General features: G+C 34.5%; 1 protein-coding gene across 3 annotated transcripts in view; it reads left to right on the forward strand.

Annotated features, from left to right (window-relative positions):
* The window catches only part of MON2 (MON2 regulator of endosome-to-Golgi trafficking), a 79,530-nt gene extending 52,975 nt beyond the window's left edge, over positions 1–26,555 (forward strand). For 2 of the 3 annotated variants that reach the window (XM_085323832.1, XM_085323834.1), the window contains 12 exons: positions 418–711; positions 1,513–1,711; positions 3,596–4,224; positions 8,672–8,815; positions 9,353–9,370; positions 9,635–9,763; positions 11,651–11,841; positions 19,815–19,875; positions 21,207–21,330; positions 22,192–22,399; positions 22,948–23,030; positions 24,590–26,555. In XM_085323832.1, coding sequence (XP_085179958.1) covers positions 418–711; positions 1,513–1,711; positions 3,596–4,224; positions 8,672–8,815; positions 9,353–9,370; positions 9,635–9,763; positions 11,651–11,841; positions 19,815–19,875; positions 21,207–21,330; positions 22,192–22,399; positions 22,948–23,030; positions 24,590–24,753 — 2,244 coding nt within the window. In that variant the 3' untranslated portion in view covers positions 24,754–26,555. The remainder of the gene's footprint in view (positions 1–417; positions 712–1,512; positions 1,712–3,595; positions 4,225–8,671; positions 8,816–9,352; positions 9,371–9,634; positions 9,764–11,650; positions 11,842–19,814; positions 19,876–21,206; positions 21,331–22,191; positions 22,400–22,947; positions 23,031–24,589) is intronic. The other variant, XM_085323833.1, reaches the window with a different exon arrangement.
* Positions 26,556–26,760: the final 205 nt, after the last annotated feature.

Genomic DNA, 26,760 nt, shown 5'->3' on the forward strand with positions numbered 1-26,760 from the left:
TAATTTGTAGTCTGTTCTACAAATGAAAGCCAAAACCCATTTTTTGAATTATTACAGAACTCCCATGCAGTCATTTGGAATCGTATGTAAACTGTGCTCACTCAGTTCAATGCTGTGTAACACCATGGTTATGTAAAACAAATAGAGCTGTGTTGCGTACATGTTCACCAACATATTATTTTTAATATGTTATTTTCCTTTCTAGTAGTTTATGTGTAATGATGTCCTAAAAGCTACAGCTAAGAAATACGCTTTCTGCATCTTGCAGTATTAACATGCTGATCTTCTTCCATCAGTGTATTTGATGTACTTTGTAAAATTCTCCTAAACATGAAAATCATAAATGATTTATTTCATGAACATTAAGAACGTTAGAATATCTTTGTTGTCCAACAATGTATTTTATTTATTTTGTAGTGGAATATTTCGGATTATTTTTTCCAAAGAGGCGAAATAATCGAAAAGGAGCTAAACAAAGAAGAAGCAGTGTTACAGAAGCAGGCAGAAGAAAAGGGGGTGATGCTACATAGACCATTTCATCCTGCACCACCATTTGACTGTCTTTGGTTATGTCTCTATGCCAAGCTTGGAGAACTGTGTGTGGATCCCCGACCTGCAGTTAGAAAAAGTGCTGGACAGACATTGTTTTCTACTATTGCTGCTCATGGAACTTTATTGCAGCATTCAACATGGCACACTGTAATATGGAAGGTATAACATGACCTTCTACTAAAAGGTTTTTAATATTGCATTCGTGTTTTAAAATAGCATGCCTATAAAAGGTTACATCAACTATTTTGTTTAAGAGTTTTTAGAGACAATGTATTGTAGCAGAAGTTGCCTCTGCTTCATTTTATTATTATTATTGTTTTATTTTTAACAACACTTTCTTTTTTCTGGCTCCTAAAGCCTCTTATAAAACTTCATTTTTGTACCTTGATCATTTCTTTCTTGTACTAGTATAGTATAAAAAGGGTGTTCCTTTCTGGCACAGATAAATTACTCCTTTCTTTGTGTGAAAATCTGGTGACATTTCAGGGTCATGTGATTGGACTCATTTGTTTTGTCTAATGTCCTGTTCTGGATTATGGTTGTGTTAGTAGTGCCTTATAGAGAAATTGGGCTGCAGTTGAGTCAGTTGTTACCTGTTGTATCTGAGCAGTGTTTGATACAGAATCAGTAGGGTTGGAAGGGACCTCTGGAGATCATCTAGTCTGGAGATCACCTATATCCATAGATGTTGGGCTTTTGTTAGTACTAACACTGTTCTCAGTGATTCTGATCGTGCTATTTCTAACCCTTCTCAAGTGAATATCTGTAAAATACTTCACTAATTGTTCTGCTGATTGTTGTTGCAGAGGCTGTTTAGAATAAGGGAGCTCTCCAGGTTCCATAATGATATAAAGGATAATGGAAAATAAATTTCGTATTTCTTTGTTGTTCTAGCACAAACACAAATATCTTATTCCAAGAGTTACTTTTTCCCCTTTTCCCTTTTTCTGACTATTACAGGTTTTATTTCACCTATTGGATAGGGTTCGAGAATCTTCTACCACAGCTGACAAAGAGAAGATTGAATCTGGAGGAGGCAACATCCTCATCCATCATTCAAGGGATACAGCTGAGAAGCAGTGGGCAGAAACATGGGTATTAACACTGGCTGGAGTTGCAAGAATATTTAACACCAGGAGATATTTATTGCAGCCTTTAGGTAAAATTATAGTTTTAAATTATTGAAAGATACAGTAATGTACTTTCAGCTTTGCATATTTTTTTCAATTAGAGTACTGGGCAAGAATCTTAACTTAGAGCTGTGTCCTGTTATATTTCACCTCAAATACAATGAAAATCATGAAGTTTTTAAATCATAATCCTTAGAGCCAAAAATCTTAAGTATCAAATCCATCTTCTATATCATGGTAGCTGAGATTAAATCTCACTGTTCACAATTCTAGGTACCAAATAATTTTTGTTTATTGTAGCTTGGTAACAGTAATAACCAAAAGATCAGAAAAATTATCAGAACCTATTTTTCCTCTCGTCTTTTTAAGGCCACAGAATATATGCCTAGAACTCCTGTATAATATCAGTGTGTCAAGTTTTACAGTATTATTAAAATGTAAGGAGAACTCCTGTAAAGTCAATGGAGTAAAACAAGTCAAAACTGTCAAAAAGAAGTCAACTGTTTGAGAAGGAAGAAAGGGAATTTCTTAAAGTGAGATTCACTATGCCGTGAAAGTTAAGGTTATGCTCTTTCAAGTGATTCTTTTTTTTTTTCCTTCTCACTCTTCATCTATCCACTGTTTCAATCTTAGACAAAGGTGTTAGTTTGAGTTACTTTACTGTTGTCCATTCCCCAGCTAAAGCTCGCTTCTACTTCTTCCTTAAAAATCTTCTCTCTCTCTCCTTTTGAGTTTTTATTTTCTCTTGGTACTGTTATTTCCTTCTCTTGACTTTTTTCATATTCTGATTTTTCCTTTTTTCTTTTTTTCTTTCTTATTATAAAAATTAAGCATTAAGTTATTTATGAGATATTGTACAATTAAAAAATGTAAATGTATTGAATTAAATGAATGAATATAGTGCATCATGACCGTGAGTTAGTTTTGCATAGAACAAATGTTTTGCCTCAGTTTAGACTGATCAGAGATGTCTTGGTATAATTTTAAAACGACTTTTCATTTCTTAACTAAATTAATTAGGATTATTTGACATACATTACTTTTAAAAATGTGATATAACTAATCTGTAGTTTGCACAAGGAATTCAAAATTTCTTTAATGTATCTTCACCATGTCATAGTATGTAGTTAATATATGCATAGCTAAGTTGTTTTACTTATTTTCATTTATTCATGTGTGTATATATATATATATGTATACATTCATTTATTAATTTTCATTGTAGTCTTTGGCTATTTGTGATATAGATACCAACATATTAACAACTGTCAAGAATATCTGTTATCTGAAGAAATGCAGTGGATTTGAAACTGTATTAAACTTGAGATAAACTGAATGAATAATAAATCGTTACAGGGATGCAGTAATTATTGAAAACCAGTAATTAGTAGTATAGACAATTTAAGACTAAATTTAATGAAAATCTTAAGTGATCTTAAAATGATGAAAATCTTATGCTCCAAAATGAAATCCTACTATAGGGTATAATTATCATAGTATTTTAAAATCAAATCCTTATAAATTGCATGACTGTAAGCTTGACTCTTTATTTCTTGTATATGCTTAACTCTTTCTGAAATTAATAGGCATCTGGTATCCATAAGAAAAATCTGTTCCACTCTCTGGAGTAAAGAAAATTTATTTCCCTCAGTGGTATGTGATGTATTGCTAGCAAATTTTGGTATAAGGAGTGATCTACTATTTCAGTCCTTATATTTGTGTATTTGCCTATTGCATTCATTCTCTTTGGTTACTGTTGAACTGATGTAGTGTGAAAACCAAAGATGCGATCAGTTGACCTTGTGAAATTTTTCTGAATTAGAGTAACGTGTGTATCAATAGCCTTTCAGAGAGAAAGGAAAAAAGTAACAAGCCAGCCTCAAGTTGATTTTTGTTTCCTCTTTTTTAAATAGGAGACTTTTCCCAAGCCTGGGATGTTCTTCTTGATCATATCCAATCAGCAGCACTCAGCAAAAATAATGAAGTTTCCTTGGCTGCTCTGAAAAGCTTCCAGGAAATCTTACAGATTGTTTCTCCTGTCCGAGACTCGGAGAAACCTGACACACCACCCACTATCAATGTTTCTGTACCTGTGGTTGTGGGGACAACAACTGCCACTAGTCTTGGCAGATCGTTCATGAGAACTGACTCTATAGGAGAAAGAATTGGAAGATACAATGGATCTGAACCACCTGTAGTAACAGATGAGATTGAAGATTTGAATCTTTGGTGGGCAGCCTGGAACAGCTGGTATAGGATTGGCTCAGAAAGTACAAAGCCTCCAATTACCTGTGATAAATTGACTTTTATTCCCAGCCAGCCTTTTCTTACAGCTTTAATTCAAATATTCCCAGCTCTTTATCAACACATCAAAACTGGTTTCAGCATGGATGATCTCCAAAAGCTGGGTGTCATTTTACATGGTGCTGTTTCAGTTCCAATCAGTTCTGATGCTTCGCCTTTCATCCTTCCATCTTATACTGAAGCAGTTTTGACAAGTTTACAGGAAGCAGTGCTTACAGCTTTAGATGTTTTACAAAAGGTAATAATGTGACTTCAAACCTGTGGTGAAAGGTGAACTATACTGTGTCTCAGCTTGGAACTACAGTGTAGTGACTTAAAAGTTAATTGTTTAATTACTTACAGTTGCACGGAATACTGTTTTAGAGCGATTAGACCTCCATTGCTGGTAAAACCCAGCTGCTCTACCTAAAAAGGAACAGCGTAATCTACCAAAAGCACATTTGCTTGACTGCAGAAGTACCTTAAACATTGTGATGTGTTTTTATTGTTTTACTTGTCTATCTATTAAAGTATTGTATTTTTCTGAGAATCTCAAAGTGGAGGTGGGGCAATATTCCCCTCTAAAAGTGTTCCTTACGTTGCCCAGGTCATGCCATACACAAAATGTAGAAGAATGATAATCTTGATTTTTGAGAACTTGGAGTTCATGCAAAACAATCTGAAAAGGTCTTTGGCAGACCACCTGCTTACCTCTTATTAATCTGTAGTTTACAGAAAATGCAGCATCTTGCTATGGGAGTTCTTACTATAGAACTCATCCTCAAAGAGYACCCTTACTGCAAGTGAATCAGAAAAGAGAAAATTAGGGTATCTTATGACAAGACAATAAAAGACATTATTTTTTCTGGAATTTTAAAGCATCTTTGCAAAAGTGACTGTTCTTTCAGAAAATGCATTTATTCTAAAGAAATAACATTGTTAATAAGTGAGAGTGTATATTTAGTATAAGCATTATTTCTAAATATATACATTATATATATATATATATATATATATTCAGACTACCCAGGTATCCTGACTTCATCCCCTTAGGGCTGTCATGTAATCTATTTAACTATACAACCATATTTTTTCCCTGCCGCCCCCTTCTTCCTCAGACAGGATCCTGCCTCATGCAGCTCATAGCATGTGTGGCGTCTACTTAATAAGCATTAATTCAATATCATGTTTTTTTGTGCTTGGTGTGGGTTGGCTTATCTCAAGCAAGGCAGAATCATTATCTTGCAGTCATTCATGTAGTCTGCATGTTTAACAAATGTTCCTAAATGTATTTTGAGAATAGAGCTAGAAGTAGTGTAGTATCACATCACTGGTAGGTGGGGATAGAAATAAGAGTTTTATGATCAGTCATACTCACTAAATTCTAGTCCTGTTCCAGTAGTCTTGAGCCTTTACCTGCAGGTCAGCCCTGCTCAGATCCTGTTCTGTCCCCTCCTTCACTTTCATTTCTGTCCGTTTTTTCTCACCTAATCACTCCTCAGTTTACTGTGTTTCTTTTCTGGTCTCCTTGTCTAGATGTTTTTAGCTCCCAAAGCCTGCAAGCATTAGCACTTAAAAAAAAAAAAAAAAAAAAAAAAAAAAAAAAAAAAAGAAAGAATTGAAGGGGATAACAGAGCTTTTAGCATGAGGAGAAACTATATTTTTTTTCCCTCTAGTCTTGTTCTTATCAAGATCTTAACTTCAACTAAACTAAAAAGTTTTTCTTGAAAAATAAATACAACCGACCAACCAAAAACTTGAAAAACTGATGTGCCCACACACAATCGAAATGGGTAGCACAGCACTTTGAAAATATGGACTTAAAATTGGAAGTCTTAGGTACTCTAAGCTTATTCAATATTGCCTGCCCCACTATAGTTCTACTACTTACAGAACAGCACTAATGCTATTAAAAAATAAATTGTATTTTGGTCTGGTCAGTTCTGTAAAGTCAGGTTATCTTTTCCCTAGGTCATGTAACATAGCAGAATTCACATGACAAGGCAGCTAGCCAGGGCTCAGGAGGAGCAAAGGCCATCTGTTAATTAGTTTTGCTGAATGCAACAGTATCTTTCTTTTCCTCTGCTGAAATAAATAAATACTCCGAGGCATACACACAGAAGCTACTCAGATAGTTAAAGAAGATTATGTTAATATTTACCCTCTTCTTTTAAACAAAATGTTTGTTATGTGTTTGCATATGGATTCAGATTAAGTTTTATTCTTTGCTGTTACAGGCAGATTTGGGTCAATTCTGATTTTCTAAGTAGTTCTGGAACAACTTTGCAATGAGACTAGCAGGAAAAAATGTATCTTTTTTAAGATGAAGTCTGGTTTAATAAGGAGATTTTATGATGTGATTGTCTGCACTAGGACTTCATAACTCTGCAAAGGACTTTATAGCTCAAGAATATAGAATTAGAAAGGAACTTTTGCTCTCTTTCCAGATTTCTTTGTATTGAGCCCATTTTAGACCTTTTGTCTTGTTCTTTGTTTTCTTCGTATTCCTCATTTGAACTTTTCCTAATCGTTCTTTTGAAGAGGGTTTTCATTGCTGTAGCCCCTAATTTTCTATCCATCTTGGAAAAATATGAATGAAAGCTAGAGAAAAGCATCATTGCTCTATCTGTATTGTCTTATTAACTCAGTTAACATTTTTATTCAAGCTCAAATTCTCTGATTATTTTCACTGCCTACCTGCATTCAGTCTGTGTCAACTCTGAAGTGAGCCAGCTGGCTCATCAGACAGAGGAACACATGTTTAGTTGGGGACCAGATAAGATTGAATTCTGCCACTTTCAGCAGTATGGATGCAACTCTCTTGAGCTACCTGGTGTGGTAAACTCAAGGCTGTATTTACACACACCAGCAGAGACAGTATAGACTTATAGCTATTGACGTCTGTAAAAATACCGGTAGTTTCATCAGTTGCCACTGATCTGAAATAACAATAAAGCAGAAAAGTAGAATGAATGACAAATATATTTTGAAATTTTGCCATTATAGATATTAAGATAGCCTTCTGTAGGTGCTGTCATGGTAATATTAAAGATCTGCTTAAGTAAGTTAAATTTGTGTGAGACTTTATAGGGGTTTATGGATGCTCTTTTTCTATCCATGTGTCTGTGGAATCGTTTTTTTTTCTTTATATATGTAGTCTTACATTCACCTCTCAAAATTTAGTGCAGTGACTTCAGTGCAGCAGCATGTCAACTGAACTTGTTTTACAGTGCATCAAACATGTTAGCTCAGCAATTACCCTTTTAGCCTTCTGCCACAGAGATGAGTGGGGTTTTTTTGTTGTTTTTTTTGTTGTTGTTTTTTGTTAGAAGAGTGTTGGCTTAAGCGCTGAAAAAGCAGTCTAGTCTTTTAGGAGGAGGAGCGTTCCACTATATCTATAACGTTGGCTAAGACTGCTGAACCTCAGGCTGCCAAAAATCACGCGTTTCATATTGCAGAAAGCTGAGGAAAGGGGGGAGGCTATTAACAATTCAAAGAACGCTCTGCCACAGGCTGTGGATTGCCTAAATGTGCAGCTTGGTCTCGCAAGGATAGCTTCTGTGCTGCTGCTGCTTGCTCCCTCTCGTGGCTCGGGCCTTGGGTTATTCACTAGCCTTCTACTGCTGTAGCTCATGTAGCGTAGCCCCAGCGTGCCATCTGCGCTCAGACATCTTTGCACTGTGACTGAGTTTGGCCACACCAGGTCATGGGCGACCTTTAGTTAAAGGGAAAAGATTTTGATGTCTCTTCAGAGAAAAATAACAGCACAAGCCTAAGGCTTTTTTTTTGTGGAGCAATAAATGGATGGGTTTTATAGCTTTGAGAGGAGAGACTTTGGAAGGAAGTGCAAAGCATTTAATATGAAAGAAAATAATTGGAATAACTTCATAGAATTATTGTATCTGGCTTTGAAAATAAATGCTCTTGTTTTGCCTAGGGATTTGCATTGCAGCAGGAAATCATTAGTCTATGACAACATGATATTCCATTGACACTTCCTAAAAAGTTTTCCATTTTAAAGTAAGATTATGAGTTTCAGTTATGCATATATCATTCTCATTTGATTTATGTTTCTTTCTGTAAGATACAATTTTGACCACTTAGGAAAACCTTGTATGAATTACATCTGAGATTTAAATATTCCTTGAGGTAGAACTTAAAAGAAGATGTAGCTGAGATCAGCTGACAAAACTTTTCTGTGAAAGACTCGCATTCTGCTGTTATGTTATAGCAGAGTTTGCAAGGAAAAGATACCTTATTAGACCAAATGAGATAGTTTTATTTGCTAAACTATATATGGCTAGGTATCTTGCAACATAATTTAGTTTAATAAAATAACAAAACTCATTTTCCTTAAACTGTTTTATACACTGTTTTATAGAGCATGACTTTTGCATAGTCAAGTTTCTACATGGTAACATAGTTCTCATCTTGTATTTATACAGTCAGTTTATTTTCATATCAATTGTGTTGTCACAGCTTTAGAATTATGTTGGCATTGTAAAATGAATCATGAGCTTAAAAAAATAGTAGATTTCATAGTTAACAAAGATAGCTAAGAAACTGATAATCTGTCTTTTTTGTAACATATTCCTTTTTGTGATTCTGGGAATTTCTGTTTAGAAGGTCCTAGTACTGAGGCAGATTCTTGAATGGTGAAGCTCCAGATGCATATTAAGCTTCTCTATTTTTCTGTTTTGGTATAGGCTATATGTGTGGGCTCCGAAAACATGCAGATAATGTATCCTGCAATCTTTGACCAGCTATTGGCGTTTGTAGAATTTTCCTGTAAGCCCCCACAGTATGGACAGCTGGAAACCAAACATATCGCAAATGCGAAGTATAATCAGGTAATTTATTAGAAATCTCATTTGTTTCATTTGGCTGGTGAGCACAATTCAGCATAAGATAGAGGTTGTTTAGCAAGATGCATTTATTCCATCTGTAAAAACCTTGCTATATGAGGTATGCAATGAGTTAATTTATTAGTTTTTTAGATTTGTTTTTTTTAACATGCTTGTCTTACCCTCTTTTGTTCCCTTTGAATTCCACTTTCCCTTTAGGAAAAGTCTTGGATGGACACCAGATATACTGAATGTTTCTGAATTTGTCCAATGAATTTATCTAAAATAACTTGTCCTGTATTTGGTGACAAATTTAATAGAAAGATGCAAAAACTTTGAATGGAGAAAATTCCTTCGAGTTACCAATTTTTGTATTGCATGTGCTGTAGAGAAGCAGAACATGTTCCGTTGTTCTTTAAATCTGTGTACTCTGCTGTTCGCTAAGCATGACAATCTGATTCAGTGTAATCTAAGAGGTAACTGTTATGTATGTATTAATTCTTCTTATTCTGTTTGTCCTGCAACACAATGGAATCACACTAGATACAACTATTTGCACCGGTGAGTTAAATTTCCTTAAAGATTGCCCTAATGTAGTTGTCTTGCATAGATTGCGACATTACTCCTACTTAAATGTACTTTACTTTATTGTAGAGTACATTATCAAAGTCAGACTACATTGTATTTGTAATTCTGTTGCTTGGACCATACTCTTAGCAAACTTTGCATGCATTAAATGGAGAGTTCAATGCAAAATATACGTTTTTTATTCCTTAATTAGTATGTTTTCTTATACAGGTCATTAATTTACTATTTTTTTCATAGGCGGAATGGGTAGCATTGAATTATGTACCATTTGCTGAGAGATCATTGGAAGTTGTTGTGGACTTGTATCAGAAGACCGCTTGCCACAAAGCTGTGGTAAATGAGAAAGTTCTTCAGAACATTATTAAGGTAAAAGTTTGTGTCATGCTTATGCTGTGAATTAATGAATTTATTTTGAAACTTCTGAATTTTATATGGGGAAAATGTTGATGAATGCTTTCAGTGAAGCTTAAAGCTTTAATAAACAAATGGATATTTTTACGACGTTGGGCAGGGACTGTTATTTTGATGTTGTTATTGATTAGGCTGTATATTTTGTTCTTTAGCTGGATGATATGATGTCAGCAGCAGTATTCAAAGTTGAGGCAAAATTTAAAAGATATTTTAAGCCACAAAATAATAGTTTTTTTTACTTTGAAAGTCTTAAGTGCCTGCAACTAAAAAGCAGGCCTCTTGATTTGACCCTGTAAATATGGCATTGAAGACTAGACTTACCTTTTTTTTTTTTTCTTTAAAGAAGTCTATCTACTGTGGCATATATTTATGAGCATGTGTTGTAGCTGTTAATTTTGATGTGCACTTAATGCCCTTGTGTGTGGTTGAAGTATGTACAGAATTTTATGGGCACACAGGTGAGCTTTTAAGGGGGAATCACCAAACTCTGTCAACCTTTTTTGACCTTGTTTCCATTTTCAGAAATGATTTTGACAAATAATCAAAGTAGCAACAAATGTTTGTTTTAAAAAAAATAGCATATGGGGCCTTGATTTGTTTGCGATAATTTTTGACTGGCTTCAGGTAGTACCTAAATTTGAAAACACTAATATGGTCAAAATAATTATGTGGTATTATTTATACTCTATTTTGAATTAAATTTTTGTATTTCAATACAGTTGTTTTCCACTTTTGTTTTATTGGAATAGGTTGATATAAATGCAACTTCTCTGCAAAATTCAGAAAGTTGATGATAATATATTCCAGTAGAGGATAATACTTTGAAAATAATTATCCATTTTTCTAAAGCCCGTGTTGACATTGGAATAAGATTTTGACTCCTCTGAACAATATCAGAAGAAGAATATTCTGTTTTCCTCTAGCGTTAATTCCAAGCTTTCGTAACTCCCCATTCCCAAAATTATTTCCAGTTGCCTCACTCTTGAGAGTGAGTTCTTGGTTTGCTTTCCTTAAATCAGAGATCTTCTTAAACTCATTAGAAGTATGTATGACCAGAATGTAATCAATATATATTTGAAATGTAAATTAAGAATTAGATTCTTAATTAGATTAGATTCCAAGATAACTTAGTATCAGTTCCTAGTTAGTTAATTGTTGCTTGACTAATAATGTTAAAAGAAGTAAATACAGTGCAAACAGTACGTGTGATAAATGCGTTACCATTAATGAATTTCTTCTATAGATATTAAAGCAATCTAACAGATTTTTAAGATTTCTTATGTTTTTATCTGCTATGTATTTAAGTTATACTGCAGACCTAATGTTTAGAATTTCACTAATTCTTGTTACTTATAAACTTTATGATTTTACATACTGAATGACCTTTGGTCATTACTGAATACGGTTTACCTTTTGCATTTTATAGAAAGTTTAATTTCAGTGGGACTGTTTTTTCTTTACTTTGGAAGAATTTGATATAGCTTTCTACAACTGCCTGCAATCTGTTAGATGCTATGACCTGTAGATGACCTATAACCTACCTGTTTATCAGGTTAGGAGAAACAGTAGATGAAAATTACCTGCAAAATCGTGCTTTTCTGTATTACCAATGTAATTAGTGATGAATCAATACTGGCTCCTAATCTTGTGCTTGGTAACAGATCTGTGCCTTAGCAAGACAGCATACAGCAAATAATCTTTATAATTATGTTTTTAAAAGAGGAAAGATAGGGGTATGTACTGTCATCTATGGAAAATACCTACAGAGATCCTCTACAGGATCTGTCTTATTCTTAGATTTCTCGAGCAACTATAAATCTTGTTTGAACTTTCTCTTTGCAGACACTGAGAATACCTCTTAGTCTGAAATATTCTTGTCCTTCTGAAAGCACATGGAAACTAGCAGTGTCCTCTCTTCTCAAAGTTCTCTCTATTGGACTACCAGTTGCAAGGCAGCATGCGTCTTCTGGAAAATTTGACAGTATGTGGCCAGAGCTAGCCAATACTTTTGAAGATTTTTTATTCACTAAAAGGTAAATACAGATTTCTTTCTTTTTTTTTCCCCTTTTCTTTCTTTCTTTCTTTTTTTTCAATTGGCAAATATTCTCAAGTAATTTCTTTACTAAAGAAGCAGAATAATATGCCAGTAGGGTTCAGTAAAAGTAGCCATATCTTTGGGGTATTTGATTTCTGGAAGTGGTTTCAATGAATGAAAGAAAAAGGTAAGCACTTTCTCTACTTCAAAAAAGTTCATTCAGAAGATGAGCAAGAAATGGCTCAACTGAGCTCTCAATGCAAGGCATAAGCTTTCTAATCAGGCCATGGAATTCTGTATGGACTCCCAAGAATGTTTGCTGTAGATTTGACAAAGAATTATTAATGTGTATTCACTTCTCTTTTTTTCCAATTTGAAGAACTACAACAATTTTTTTTTCCAGTTAAGGTGAGCACTATCAACTATATGCATTTCTCTTGAGGAGTTTTTGAAATTTTCCACTTACTAGGTGTTCTGATTTTTTTTCTAATATTATTGTTCACTTAGAAACTTAAGAGTTATCTTTTATTTATATTTCTAGCCAAGGTAGACAGATGAAAAGTTATTTATAACTATGCTTTTTATTTTTTTTAATTTATTTTTATATTTTTGAAAAAAGATAGTTGAAAATTTGAATTTATAATTAGACAGCTAAATAGGTACATGCATAATTTCTTAAGAATAGAGCACTTTGAGCTGAGTTGAGTAGGTTGAAAAAGTCCAGAAGTGAACATTAATGGGTCAACCTGTCCTAGGAGTCTGTTCACACAAAAGAATATATCTTTAGGAAGATGTGGTAAGTCTATAGAATATGGTAAAAGGTTGCTATAGAGCAGTTTTCACTGTCCCTTGAAGATGAGCAAAAAATGGATTTCAGTACAGCAAAGATTATCTGGGGTAAACATTAAGAAAAGCTTTTATTGTAAGGAAGGTTAGGTGTCATAGAAGATTGCTTAGGACAGATGTGGAATTGTTATTGCAAGTTTCTGTGAACACCTGTGGATAAAAACCATTGAGGGATAGCTTATCTAATTGTGCCTCAAATTAAAGGAGGATGTGGAGTATGAAAAATCAAATTCCCTTGCATCCTGATTTTCTTTCTCTCTCTCTCTCTCTCTCTCTCTGTGTGTGTGTGAATGTTGATTTCAATAACAAATTAATCTCTCTTTCTTTTCAGTATAAAACAGTAGAGCGATTTTGTACCTAAAAATAATAGGCTGTGTGGAGGGGTGTGTATGTACTTTTCAAACACAAAAAAATTCAACAACCAAACACATACTTACAAACAATAGTTAAATAGCAGCTTGTCCAAAAACATAGCCAAAAATGAAACTGAATTTCAGAGGTGCATTCATTATTGAAAATGTTGTAATATGAGTAGATTTAAAATCTAGTTAATAGGTTTATAGACTAATTCAGTGAAAAAATTTTTTCTTTGTGTATACATTAAAGAAGTATTATTAAGTAGGAGGAACTTTAAAGAGTTCGTTAAGACCAATTTAATTATCCAGACTTTTGTTTTGATGCGATTTTTTTTTACTTTAAAATAGTCTTTGCAATAATTTGGGGTTTTGGCTGCTGTTACTAGCACTGCTTCCGTTCTGAGATAAGCAAATCATCTAACAGCTCCAATATCGATAAATCCAATATCGTTATTGGATTTAGATTATTACAGTGAAGATTTCTGAGATTACTTTAGAATAATGTATGTTCAGTTAGATGTTACTTTGTGAATAGGTCTACTATTTGCTGTAAATGAATTATTCCTAAATATTTGCAAAACAGAGGAAACATATCCATTTTGCATGCTTTTAATTCACCTGGACTGGTCTTGCTGCAGTTTGGGTATTAAATATTCAGAAGTCCAGGGAAGTAGGATTACCATGGTTCTTAAATGTATTTCAAGGTAATCTACTGCTATCTGCTTGAACTTTTTGGCCAGATATGTTGTAGGTTTTTCTTAGTTTACACTGAGTGCTTTATATTTTTCTTGAAAGTTGTTCCAACCACAGAAGTTCCATCTTAACACGTTGCTTACTGAAAACAATCTTTGCTGATGTTAATTTTGGCAGTTTTTGGCAGCTCTCCTGCATGGCAGGATATCCTCTGGAGATATAGGAGAAACAGTGCTTCTGTGAATATTTATGATGCCCTGAAATTTATCTGTCTTCACTTAAGGTTCTGTTTTTGCCTTTTGAAGACCAGGGTATGTTCTATAATTTCTACATGCAAGATGAGTTTTAAGGATCAACGTTTCATCAGAATTAAATAACTTCTTACAAAAGTTGTATAAAATATTTCTGCTCTCTCACTTGGAAGCATTAAGGTTCTAAAGAATTTAAAATATTAATAATAGACTGGTGGTTTATAGAACCATGTGTGTATAGCTGGAAAACTTCCTGGTTATCTAGGCTTTGCTGTTACAGACCACTAATTTTACTCCTGCCATGGTATTTACCAGTAGATGCTTTTTTGCATGTTTAGTTGTCTGTTGCATGGCTATCGAGACTCTTTTTTTTTTCTTTTGTTAATATCTGTCTTTTTCTAACTGTTAAAGAGCATTTTATCTCCCAAGTGCATGCTCCTCTTTCTCGTAGTGAGTGGCCGTATCGCTTTGTAGGCTTTTGCCTTCTGTTACAGAGTAGCCTTTCTGTGCCATCTCTCAGCCTGAGCCATCTGGTCCTAGTCTGAGTTAAAGAAGGGAGTATGTCTGCCTTCTGCCAGGACAGTTAGCAACAGCAGTCTTTTTCTTCCTCCTCCTCGTTCCCCACAACACTACTGAAGTTTGCTCCTCTCACTGTGATGAAAAGAGTGTTCTAGAGATAGCTGTGGAAGTTCCCCACGTTGAAGGAATGCTCTTCTGGTTTCCTTCTGCACCTCTGTGCAAGATGCTCTGAAATGAGCCTTGGCAAATAGACTAACATCCCTTTTGTTGTGGAAATTTCTAAATTATTGTGTCTTGGAGTGAGTTGTAACTACAGTATAGTCAATGTCTTACATCTGTAGTTGTTCTGTTTCAAAGTAAATTGAATTCACAATTTTCAAATTTACTTTCAATTTTTTTCTTGGTTATGGTTCTAAAAAAAATATATAAAGCGTAGTGGTGTCCTGTTCGAGAATAATTTGACAGAATTTAACCACTGTTTTGAAAGTAACTAATAGCTAAAATTTATCTGTTGAACTGAGACGCATGTCAACCTTTAAATTATAGGAAAAGGCAGTGGGAAAAATACTTTGATCTTTTAAGCCAGCTAGGTGATACAGAAACTATTGTTCAGTGTATCCAGTGATGTATTTATATTAACAATGAGTTGTGCTTTTTAAAACTTTGAGTATGTACTCGATTTTTGTCAATATTACCAAAATCAGTTAGCTAAGGCACAGATGAGAAGCACTCCCTATGCTCTTAGTCAGATTTATGACTTGTAAATTTGAATTAGTTTTAGTTACTCTGTTGAATGCAGTGCTGTCTGTCATTTACTGTGATTCAGTTATCTCTTGATGGCTTTTGAACTTGCAAGTATGTCATGCAAAGTGAGCTTTGGTCCAACAGGGTTAATAAGTCAGGTGCAGAAGTACACAAATCTGGCCTCTCTTCTGAAGACCAGCATGCATCGAAAGGACTCAAAGAATTTGGAAAAGGCAATTCAGAGACTACTGGGAGGCTCTCAGTGAGACAGACTTAGTAGCATTACTGCAGTGTCTGTTTTTTTAACATTATACAATGTATCTAGTTGTTTCTACCTCTTGTAATGAAGAACTGAAGAACTGAATACAGYTRGAACCAAAAATTAACTTTTTCACATTGCCATTATCTATTTTTTTCTGATTTGTCTGCTTCAAGGAGACTAAAATGTTGTTTGTCAGAAAGAAGTTTAATTTTCCTCCTTTACTTCAGTACACCTTTTCATATTCCATACTTTAGGCTATTTAAGGTTCTACATATTCCATGCTATTATCTGCCTAAACCTTACTCAAAACTAGGTAAACAGCTTCCTTTTTTATCTGACCTTCAAATCCATGTTCTTCAGAGCTGACTTGGCACTGCTGGTGTAGTTATGAATATGAAATGTCTACATCTCTGTAAAACTTAAAAATATCTTATTTCAGCCAGTCCTCCTGACAATGTTGTGYAACACATTTAGCTAGTTTTTTCCTTTAACTTTGTACATTAAAATAGCCCCATGTAAATTTTCTCATTTTTGTATCCTCAGAGTCCCCATCTGGCTGAGGAACCGACAATTTTCCTAGAGTAGATACAGCTGTTTCTTTCACTGATACTTTCATTTTTTAACCAACATTTTAAACACTTTTGTGTGTGTGTGTATGTGTCTAACTTAGCTTATAATTCCTCTAATCATTATACTTCCAGAAATCACATGTGTGGAGATGGGCTACCACCAGTGAAACTGAATTGGCACTGGTTAGGCATAAGGCCTCTGTGAATAATAGCCCTTAATACCCTGTGAACCTAAACCCTAAAAGAGTGAACTTTGTCTGCATGGTCTTGCCTTCGTCTTTTGGGCTAGAATAGGTTGTCAAGCCAGGYATAGTGGGGAAGGAGAGGAGATATTCATGTTTGAAATGTACAAAGCACAGCAGAAATGGTGCCTGCAGCTTTGTGCATCAAGAAGTTAAAAATACAGCAAAAGGAGCTAAGGTAAATAAAGTGAAATGTTACTGTCAGAGAATTAACAACTTCCAAGCACCAAACTTCAACTTTATTATTATTTTTTTCTAGCAAGCTACATCTGAGTCAGCTCAATGATCTTGATTTTTATTGTTATCCAAAATGACATTTTAAAATTAATACATTTCATGTAACTTAATTTACGCAAAAATTTTCTTCTAGTAACAGACTTGTCTGCTTATTATTTCATAAACTACTTCCCTCCCAGAGGGTTTTGTAGAAAGATGACAAGCCATTATATAAAATAAAATTCAGCAAACGTGTATGTATATGATTTATTAGAGCAGAAGTCTGTGCTCACATTAGGGAATTAAATCAACACTTTCCAGAAGAACGCTTGAGAACAAGCCACTGCTGTGCACAACAGGTCTCACAGTACCTGTTAGCAATTTGTTGTTATGCTTTAAAGCTTTCCCTAGCCAGCATGGGCAGTGGCTCGAAGGAATGCCCAAACAGAGCAGCGGTGTGCATGGCACTGCTTYTTGTGTTCGCCTGCTCTTGATCCTTCTGGCCCCTACATTGGTGTTTCATATTGACACCTTACAAAAATCTATTTACTTGAGAGAAACTTGCTTACATGAGAGTTTAGCATCATCTGTAGCATATATAGCAGACGAAATGTGGTGACTGGACTGGTAAGTCATATATGGCAGATTAAATAGGGACGACTGGACAGATAGACCATAAAACCACTTTAAAGTAAACCTTAGCTCAGAAAGTCAGGCATCCTTAAATTAGGAGATGTCAGAATGCAAGTTTTTCATGTAATTCAGCCTCTTACATGCATGTGTCATAATAGTTATATAAACTATTTAAAGGRTTTGCATGGTCACCTTCTTTATTGTTTATATGTTACGCAAGGTACTGAATGAACAGCTACTTCATATTTTCTTCATTTTCAGCATGTAGCCCTAAACTGGCTGGCTGCCTAACATCCAAACCAGTATTAAATATAATATTTTCTTTTCTTTTTGGCTTTTTCTGTCTCTAGTCATATACACAGTACTTGAATGCTTGAATGTTTCATAGGCAGTTGTGAAGTTATTTATAAAATATCCCTGTGAGGTAGAGAGAGACCTTTGTTTTCAAGGAGGAACACTGGTACATAGTGTCGCAATTGTCAAAATGGTAGCTGTAGCTGTGCAGACTGAACTCCAGGTGTCTCGTGCTGAGCATCCAGAAGATGAAAAGAGCTCTCTYGGAAAAATCTCTGAATTGACGTGGTCGGCATCATATAGGAACACTGGGGGGAAAAATGTTAGCCAAAYTAACCAGATTTAGAAGACTTGTAAAAAGTTCTCAAGCCTTTCATAAAATTGGCAGTGGGACAGAGGAGGCAGCCCCAGACTACTGCCCACTGTGAGGAAAAGGCTGGCACAGGTCCACCATCGTATATTTGGCAGCTGCCTTGACAATCAGCACAAGCCCAGTTCTGAACTACTGCTGCACATGTGGGCTGTTGCCTGTGGAGGAGCGTGAAGGCAGGGGAAAAGCCAGGGTTTGGGGGATGGAGTTTGGAAATGAGCCAAACGATGCTGATTTGCCTACCACTACTATGTTTCACTGATTCTGCTGCTTATAAAACAGCTTGGTTCTTTGTTCAGTCCAGAACTCTGTTTTCTTTGCATCTGGCTATTCTGCCGTAAATCAGGCAGGGAATGTGGCAGACTGACTACATRATTTTCCTTCCCTTGTAGGAGTGGCATTCTGTGTACTTAATCGGATGGTTTCTCCAGAAAAAATAAAAGTTCATTTAACTTAAGATTTATCATAACACACACAAATATACACAACAGCAGTAAGTTGAAGTACCACAGGCAATCTAAATTCTAGTATTTCTATCTATGCCTTTCAAGTGGTAGAATTTCCAAGCTGTTCCTTAGCTTGGAGATCTTATATGTGGTTGTTTTAAAAAGATAAACATAAAATTGAGGGAGAAGGAAGGGAATTTACTATTTGGAATCATATTGACCTTTTATAAATCTTTGTCTCAGATCTTATTGTTAATGTTACTAGTTATTACATTAATTCTGACAGGATATTATCTTCTATACAAACTAATGTTTATGCAAGACATGATGGAGAAATAGAACCTATAATTTATAATGGATTTCACAATTGACTTTGTATTTCAAGGGAACATGGGCATGAGGATTCTGGCTTCTGCTCTATGTCAGGAAAACAGGAACAGCCTAACTAGATCAGAACAGCTAGGTATCTAGACTTACTATATGTTGTTTCTGATAGATTAGTGAATACCAGAGGAAGTATGCGACTAGGTAGTGATGATTTCTTGAAATGCTCTTTCAACCTCCCAATTTATGCAGCTTGAAAACTTCCTGTACCAAATGTTGTCATTAGCTCATAACAGATTTTTATTTTTATAATTTGGCCAAGCTGATTTTGAATCTGTGTATGTTTTAGCATCTAATCTCATGATGTGGGATCATTAAACAAGGAATTCCACAGTTTAACTGTCCATTGAGTGAAATACCTTCTTTGATTTCTACTCCCCGTTCTTTCGCTCCTCTCCCAACCTGCCACTTGGTTCCCTACTTTCAAACTCTTATTTAGGGGCAGAAGTTATACATTAAGTACTGCATCTCAATTAGCAAAAACAATACTGTGCAGCAGGAATGGATCTGTAGAACAGCGCATAGGGTCTACCATCTATACAGTGCTCGCTTTAGGAGTTTTGTTTCRGAGTAGCTCTAGTCTGGCTTTCTCTAGTGTGAACAGCTACTAGAGCTTGGAGTAAATCTTTTGGTTAGTTTCATTGAAAAGGAGTCCAGTTCTGTGCACTCTGAGACCAGAGGTGAGCCAAGGTTTAGTAAATGTTTAGTAAATGTATTTTCAAATGTAATGCTGAAAATCAAAAAATTTTCATAGTTTTTGAAAGACTATGAGAAAATTAGGGGAAAAGTAAGAAATAACAAACTGTGAACCCTTGACATTACATTCATGCATTAAGCTAGGCAGGTAAGACAAAGGAGATTAATATTTATACAAATATGAAAAGTGATGGTGTTGGTATTGCAAGTCCTTAATCCAGTTCCTCAGTTTTAACTATTAAATCCTACTAACTGTACTTTTTTCTTTCAAACCATTTTCTGCATCATTATTCATAAAATATTTTATTCAAAGCTGTTAATCATTATCATATACAGTACAAAYTTGATGCATGTAATAACTTTTCTTTGAATGTAATGTATTTCCCACCATATTTATCTCCTGACACATATTGTGAATTTTAAAGYATAATACGGTGTGTTTATTTTTAGTACACCTCCTGATAATCTCTCAATTCAAGAATTTCAGAAGAATGAGAGTATTGATGTTGAGGTAAGGAGACTATAGAAAATGATGTTATACTATCAAACATACAAGGTAGTGACATTAACAGATTACATATACTCCTGAAATACTTTTTGCAAATCATCCATTTGGTATTTCTTGGTAATATTTTTTTCTTTCTGAAAACAAGATGGACAACAAATTCGTAAGCCCAGAACTTGCAAAAAGTAGGAAGATGCATGCTAAAAAAAWTTTATTGTTGTCATCTGGAGTTCAGGATAGCCTAAAGTGGATAAATAGAATGTGTTTCTGCCCCAATCCATTATCTGATTCTTACTCTTTGTTATTGTCAAGCAATTACATGTGTAATTATAAATGAATGGAAGAAGCTGACAATCAAACCTAAAGCAAATTCTGTTTATGTCAAGGGGTGGTATTCAGTCAGTGATGATGTTTACCCTCTAAATATATTTTATACACCAAAAAGCATGTGCGTAAATGGAGAAATGAAGTCATGTTTGTACTGTACAGAGACTGCTGTGATTATAAAGAAAATATTATTTAGTTGGATAATACTGAAGAAAATTTAGAGATGATGATGTTTGGAATGAAGAGGGGCTGGTCCCCTTTTGCTCCAGGACAGAGAGATGCAGCAGACCAGGGAATAGAGTACACGGGGAAGGGAGTTGCAGAGAAGAGCGGGTGGTATCTGTGGATTTGATCTCCTGTCATCTCTCCAGAGTGGTAGATGGACCATAAAAGCTTCGAGATAGAAAGTAGAAGTGGTGCTGTCTGCAGAGAGCAGGACTGTGAGATCTGGTACATTAATGTACAGGGATCTAAACTCATTTTGTTCCTGACTGGAAACACCAAGGCCAAGGATTTAAAGCATTTGGGTTAATGTGCGCTGCCTTAAAATGTTTAGGGTAGTTACTTCCTTGCTGTGCTTTGCAGATGTCACATTGTAAGCACGTGACATATGTCTTAATGTCTTAGTGGGGATGTTGAACTGAATGGAGAGAGAAAGATGGAGCTTAGTTCTGAATGTCTGATAGTCTCTTTTCAAAACTGTAAATTCAATTTGAAGAACATATTTCAAATGTCAGTGGAAATCTGAGTGATAACTGCTTCAGAAAATCAGTCAGAAGCCTCCCAAAAATAGTAGCTTAGTTAAACCTGTTACACAAAGTCCACAACTTCTAGATGTATTTACAAATTTGTAAAAGCTAGTGTTGGACGATTTTAAAAAAAAATCATTAGGCATGGATATTCCAATTTTTCTTGAACTTTGTATTTTGTTTAATGCATCTCTTTAGTGTACTAAAATTGTAAACTGTAATTTTCAGAAAATCAGTGTAAATATATTTATATTATTTTAGGTGGTGCAGCTTATCAGCACAGAGATACTGCCATATGCTAATTTTATTCCTAAGGAATTTGTTGGTCAAATAATGACTATGCTCAATAAAGGCTCGATACATTCTCAGTCATCCTCGTTTACAGGTATGGTACCTGAATGACAGAAGATATGGAAAACAGTATTTAAAACTATTAGAAAATAAAGAAAATGATGGCAGTGCTTATTCTTATAAAAACTTGAAGATTCATAACACTGGCTTTATAAGTTATATTTTATCTCATGGAAGTTGCAGAGCATTCCATTCAGAGATTTCCCCCCCCCCCCCCCCCGGCCAATTATTTCTCTACTTCTTTGTCAGTACGATGTTCAGTATTGTATTTCTTTATAGCCTTTTCTGGACTCCTTTCATAGTTTATTTTCTTTCTGCCAGTTGAAATAGTCCTGATAATAATTTCAGACAATTTTAAGACAGACATAAAATCCTATTCTTAAAAATTAAATGATCTTAGCATAGCTCTGTGGTGTAACTAGGGAGGTATATTCTCTCCCTTCAAGAAAAAACACAGCTTTTGGAGAAGGATGAAGAAATTGTACATAAACCATTACAGAGAAAAACATTTGCATTGTACAGTACCAAATATTAGCACTTAAGCTACAGAGTCAGTGTTACTGTCTTTTAAGTGATTGTATGCATTTTATCATTAAAGCAATGTAACTGGGTGACACATGTTAATAATCGTGTTGCATATTTTGTCTTTTTTTGGGGGGACTATTATGATTATTGTCCAGTCACCTTTTCTTAGAATATGTTCTTAGTATTTGTTCAAATCGACCTTTTCTTAGAATGTGTTCTTAATATTTGTTCAAATCGGTGTTCATCTTTTATAATTCTATAGGAGTGATATTTTAATAGTATTTTGCAAAAAAGTTAACTGATTGAAATGCAGCATTCAATGTATTAGCATGCATATTGTACAATTAAATAAAACATTTTACTTTGACAGAAGCAGAAATAGATATTCGAATGAGAGAGGAATTTTCTAAAGTGTGTTTTGAAACACTGCTCCAGTTTTCATTCAGTAATAAAGTCACAACACCTCAGGAAGGCTACATCTCTAGAATGGCACTTTCTGTGCTCTTAAAAAGGTCACAGGATGTATTGCATCGCTACATAGAAGATGAGAGATTGAGTGGCAAATGTCCTCTTCCACGGTATGTCCAACATCTTTAGGAAATCAAGGGTTGTATTCTCTAAATTGAGAAGTGGAGAGTCTCCTCCAAGTAAGATAAAACATCCAATAGCACTGTTGTGAATCATTATTCAAGCAATTGTTCCAAGAAAAACTTTGACCTAAATATAGGTCAAATATAGTAAATTCTTTAAAATGTGAACTTAATTTAAGTTTAACTCAAGCAGAAATGTTTTTGATGGTTTAAAATCTCAAAGAATTTCAATAAATGACTGATGGAATTGATTTTCATTTTAAAGTTAATCACATACATCAGTATTTTCAGATTGAGATATGTATGCTGTTACTGTTTCTAATATTAAATTTGAAACTATCCTAGCCAGCAACAGCTATCATGATGGAAAAGTTAAAGACCAATGATAACCCTAATAACCTGTTATCCTTTCAGTAGGCATCATTGCAGCTGTTTTAATACATTTTTGTCTTTTTAATGTTATGTAAGTTTCAAAGAAAATGTGTATTCTTGAGATTAAATTGTATAAATAATTATTTGCATTTTTCCCTTTGTAGGCAACAAGTAACAGAAATCATATTTGTTTTGAAAGCTGTCAGTACTCTCATAGACTCACTTAAAAAAACTCAACCTGAAAATGGTAAGTTGCATTTAAACAACATGGTTCTGAGAAAGATAAAATTATATCTGCCTCATAGACATGTCATTCTTTTCTGTAATAATTTTCACAGGAATTGGAAAAAGTATAATTTGTAAGATTTAGTATTTTGCAGTTGCATGTGTATGTAGATGCTAGGTAGACTGGCTGTGGAGAGAGTTTTTCCAGTTTATTTAACAGTATAAAATCCTAAGATATGCTTAATAAAGTTGAAAGCTCCCGTTTCTGATATCTTCTATTAAAAAGAGCTTGGTAACTTCTTAAAAAAAAAAAAAAAAAAGAAGAAGAAGAAAGAAAGAAAACCTAGAAAATACTATAGAATTCTTTATATATACACATATGAGTACATATATATTTAAGTATATATACATAATTTTATTTGCCATTCTTACTAGATCCTTTTTCTCCTTACGGTGTCCTTTTCAGTTGCTATGGATCCCATTCCTGTTGGTGCAGCCTGCAGTTAAAGGGGGTGTACGAGTTAAATGAATGGGTGGACTAGCCATACTTAAGTCTTGCCTTCCCTCCCTTTCTATTGTAGTACTTCATGCCCCCATACCCAGTATAATAATTTGTAGCAATAATAAAGCAAAAAAATTTTAGTCAAGCCTTTCTGATGAATGAGCAACWGTTTTGCTCAAACCACGGCACGTAACAACTGTGAGTCTCATTAATTATTTTTAATGGAATGATGTTAATTTTTTCGTGAAGATCCTTTCTTTTTGTTCAAGCTAACAGTCTTTTTATTTGAAGCTCTGGAGTAACACAAATGTGAATATTTTGCTTTAATTCTTCTTTTGAGACTTTGTGATATTTTATAACAACTCATTGGCATTTTGATTAGTTTAAAGATCATTTTGCTTTGTTCCAGTGATCCCAGAGAAGAAACTCCTGGAAAGCATTTTAATGCAGCATTGTCAAGGCCTTTTAAAGTTAAAATGTATTAGATATTTTTGATAAATCTTTAAAATGTGCCTTTTCCCCYCCTAATAAAGCAAAATATATATTCCTTGATTTGGAAGAAGAGCATTATTTTGACTGACAGATTAGGAGCTTATCTTATTTGTTGGAGGGTTTATTATTTATTTGTTTAAGCCTATAAGAATGAAGAGATGCCTCACTCACAGCATCAGTGAATAGACAGATTTATTGATAATGTGGTTTTTAAGTTTGATGACAAAAAGGTGAAGGCAGAACTGTGCCAGAACAGGTAAAGCTGTTTGGCACACCCTGAAGGCAGCTCAAGTGCTACTTCGAGCCTTTTCCTTAGAGGGCTAGACTAGCCAGTTCAGTTCAGCTGGACTGTTGCCCACATCTCTCTTCTTGGGACAAGAGAAATGCTTTTCTTGATCAGTATATGACAGTGATTGCCAAGACTGCTGCTGGCTTTCTCATAAAGAGAGCTATTAGACACATCAGAGAATTGGTTTACTCTCACTTCTTCTAGCTTTTAGTGGTTTTTTTTTTCTTTCTATAATAAAAATGTTAATATTGCATGAAATCAGCAAGTGATTTAATTTGTTCTTTTTTTTTAATTACAGTTGATGCTAACACATGGGCACAAGTTATTGCCTTGTACCCAACRTTAGTAGAGTGCATCACCTGCTCATCATCAGAAGTGTGTTCTGCTCTGAAAGAGGCACTGGTTCCCTTTAAGGACTTCATGCATCCGCCAGCATCCAAGGTACAGAATGGAGAGTCTTGACCCCGTAAAACTTTTTAAAAAAAWTTTTTTGAAAGAAAAAAGTACCCCAAAATGTTTGTTCCCAGGTGATCTTTCTCTGAGGAAATCTCTTGTGGCTAGTACTTGGCAACCAGTGTTGACTGCCTTTTAACTGCACTAACAAGAGCTCAGTAATTCATGAATGCAAACTATATTTCAAAGGTTCCAGAGTGAGTAGCAGTGCAAACCTTTAATAAATTTAACTGAATAGTGGAATCATTTATAATCTAATGTACTTGCTACAGTATCTTGAAGTGGTGATTGAAAAGTGGGCTTATGTACAGCTTGTTGTGTATGTGTTAATGATGTAATTAAAAATATTTCAATTCAGTCAGATTTAATAGGCTGGTGTTTTGCACCCTTTTTTTGAAGTACGAATTGTACTAAAATTTTATGCAAGATGGTACTGTAACATTCCATATTATCTGTAACCAGCCTTTGTAAACAAAGGGAACTGATATACTTGTGTGTATAATAAATGGTACAGTTCTGTATAAAATAGTTGCATTTATTATTTAAATTCTTTTAAAAATATTGATAATGTTACATGCTTGAAAATGTATTTATTATGAATAAGTTGTATGCTTGCATTTTTACTTACAGTTTGCCTTCTAATTGCCAGATATGCTTGTTCATATCTGATCGTCTTGTTAGTTTTTGCTAATTTGAATGTATCTTCTCTGTGGCCATTAGACATTTTTAAAAAGAGGTCATGTGACAAAAGATTGCAGCAGTCAATGATCAGCTGATTTCAAACTTCAGAATAGTTGACCTGAAATAAGTTTGAATATGCAGAAATCCACTGTAGCACTTCAACACTACCATACCTCACTTCATAAAATACGTGTTTCAAGATATTTGTTTGATTCAGCCTTGTCCATTTTTGTAGTTGCAGCTTTACTTAAAAAAAAAAAAAAAAAAAATCCATGAAGTTTCTCGGCCTCTTTTGCCCATATTGACAGGTGTCACTGGCTTTGAATTATGACTTAAGAAAGATAATTTCAAATATCAGAAATACTTGTCTGTATTTTCTTCAATAATTAAGTGCTTTGTTTTGTAATGTCTTTTCAACCCAAACAAATTGTTCTAACCTTTTAATTATAAATTATATCTGATATAAAATCATGAGAAGTGTATTTTTGAAGATAGTTAATCATATAGAGTACACTAAAATTTGGTATTAAGTAAATATGTGTTTTGTTTCATTTTCACATAAGACACTATTTGAAACAAAATACTTTTAACAGTATTCTTTTTAAAGCTTGAATTGTGGCTTAGCACATTAAACTTTTATTTAATGAATTATGATTTCAATATTTCACCTGTATTCACATATTTTCAAGCCGTGATGTGAAAGCACAAAGGCCACATTAAAAAAAGCAAAAAAAAAAAAAAAAAAAAAAAAAAAAAAAAGAGAGATAGGTGCCTTTCTATGGATTTCAGAGTTTTTTTAGGTTCTTGTTCCTTAAAGTCGTCTGCAGATATTAAAAGCAATTATTGTGCATAAGAGAATGGTATTATGTCTGTTTGCTTTACGCTTTTCTGGCTAAAGGGGCATTCATTGCTACATGTGAACAGATGTAAAAGTTGTAGGAGCCTCAGCTGAAAGTGTGACTAGCTGGTCAGGGTTAGAAGTACCATGTGTGAATAATGCTATGCAAGTACAGCTTTGAACAGCTTGCTCCCACAAGCCTCGAGTTTGTTCCTTTTGAAAAGTTCTCGTTTTGAAAGTGCAATAAATACTAAAGGGGCTCTAAGACCCTGTGTATTCCTCTGTGAGCAAAGATGCATGGAACTTGATCTTTAAGCATGGGTAGTTTTTAGAGAAATACACATTTCACATTAAGGAAACAAATAGTTCCTGTTAATGGAGTTTGTGCCAGAACAGCTTGTTTGGAGAAGCAGTTCCAGTATATTGCAGAATTGGGTCCCACAGACAACTAACAACCTTATTAGTGCTGGAGAAGTGAAAACTTTGCAACTGCAGTA

This window comes from Rhea americana, unplaced genomic scaffold (assembly GCF_003343005.1).
Source record: "Rhea americana isolate MKP2758 unplaced genomic scaffold, rheAme1 scaffold_88, whole genome shotgun sequence".
Taxonomy (NCBI): domain Eukaryota; kingdom Metazoa; phylum Chordata; class Aves; order Rheiformes; family Rheidae; genus Rhea; species Rhea americana.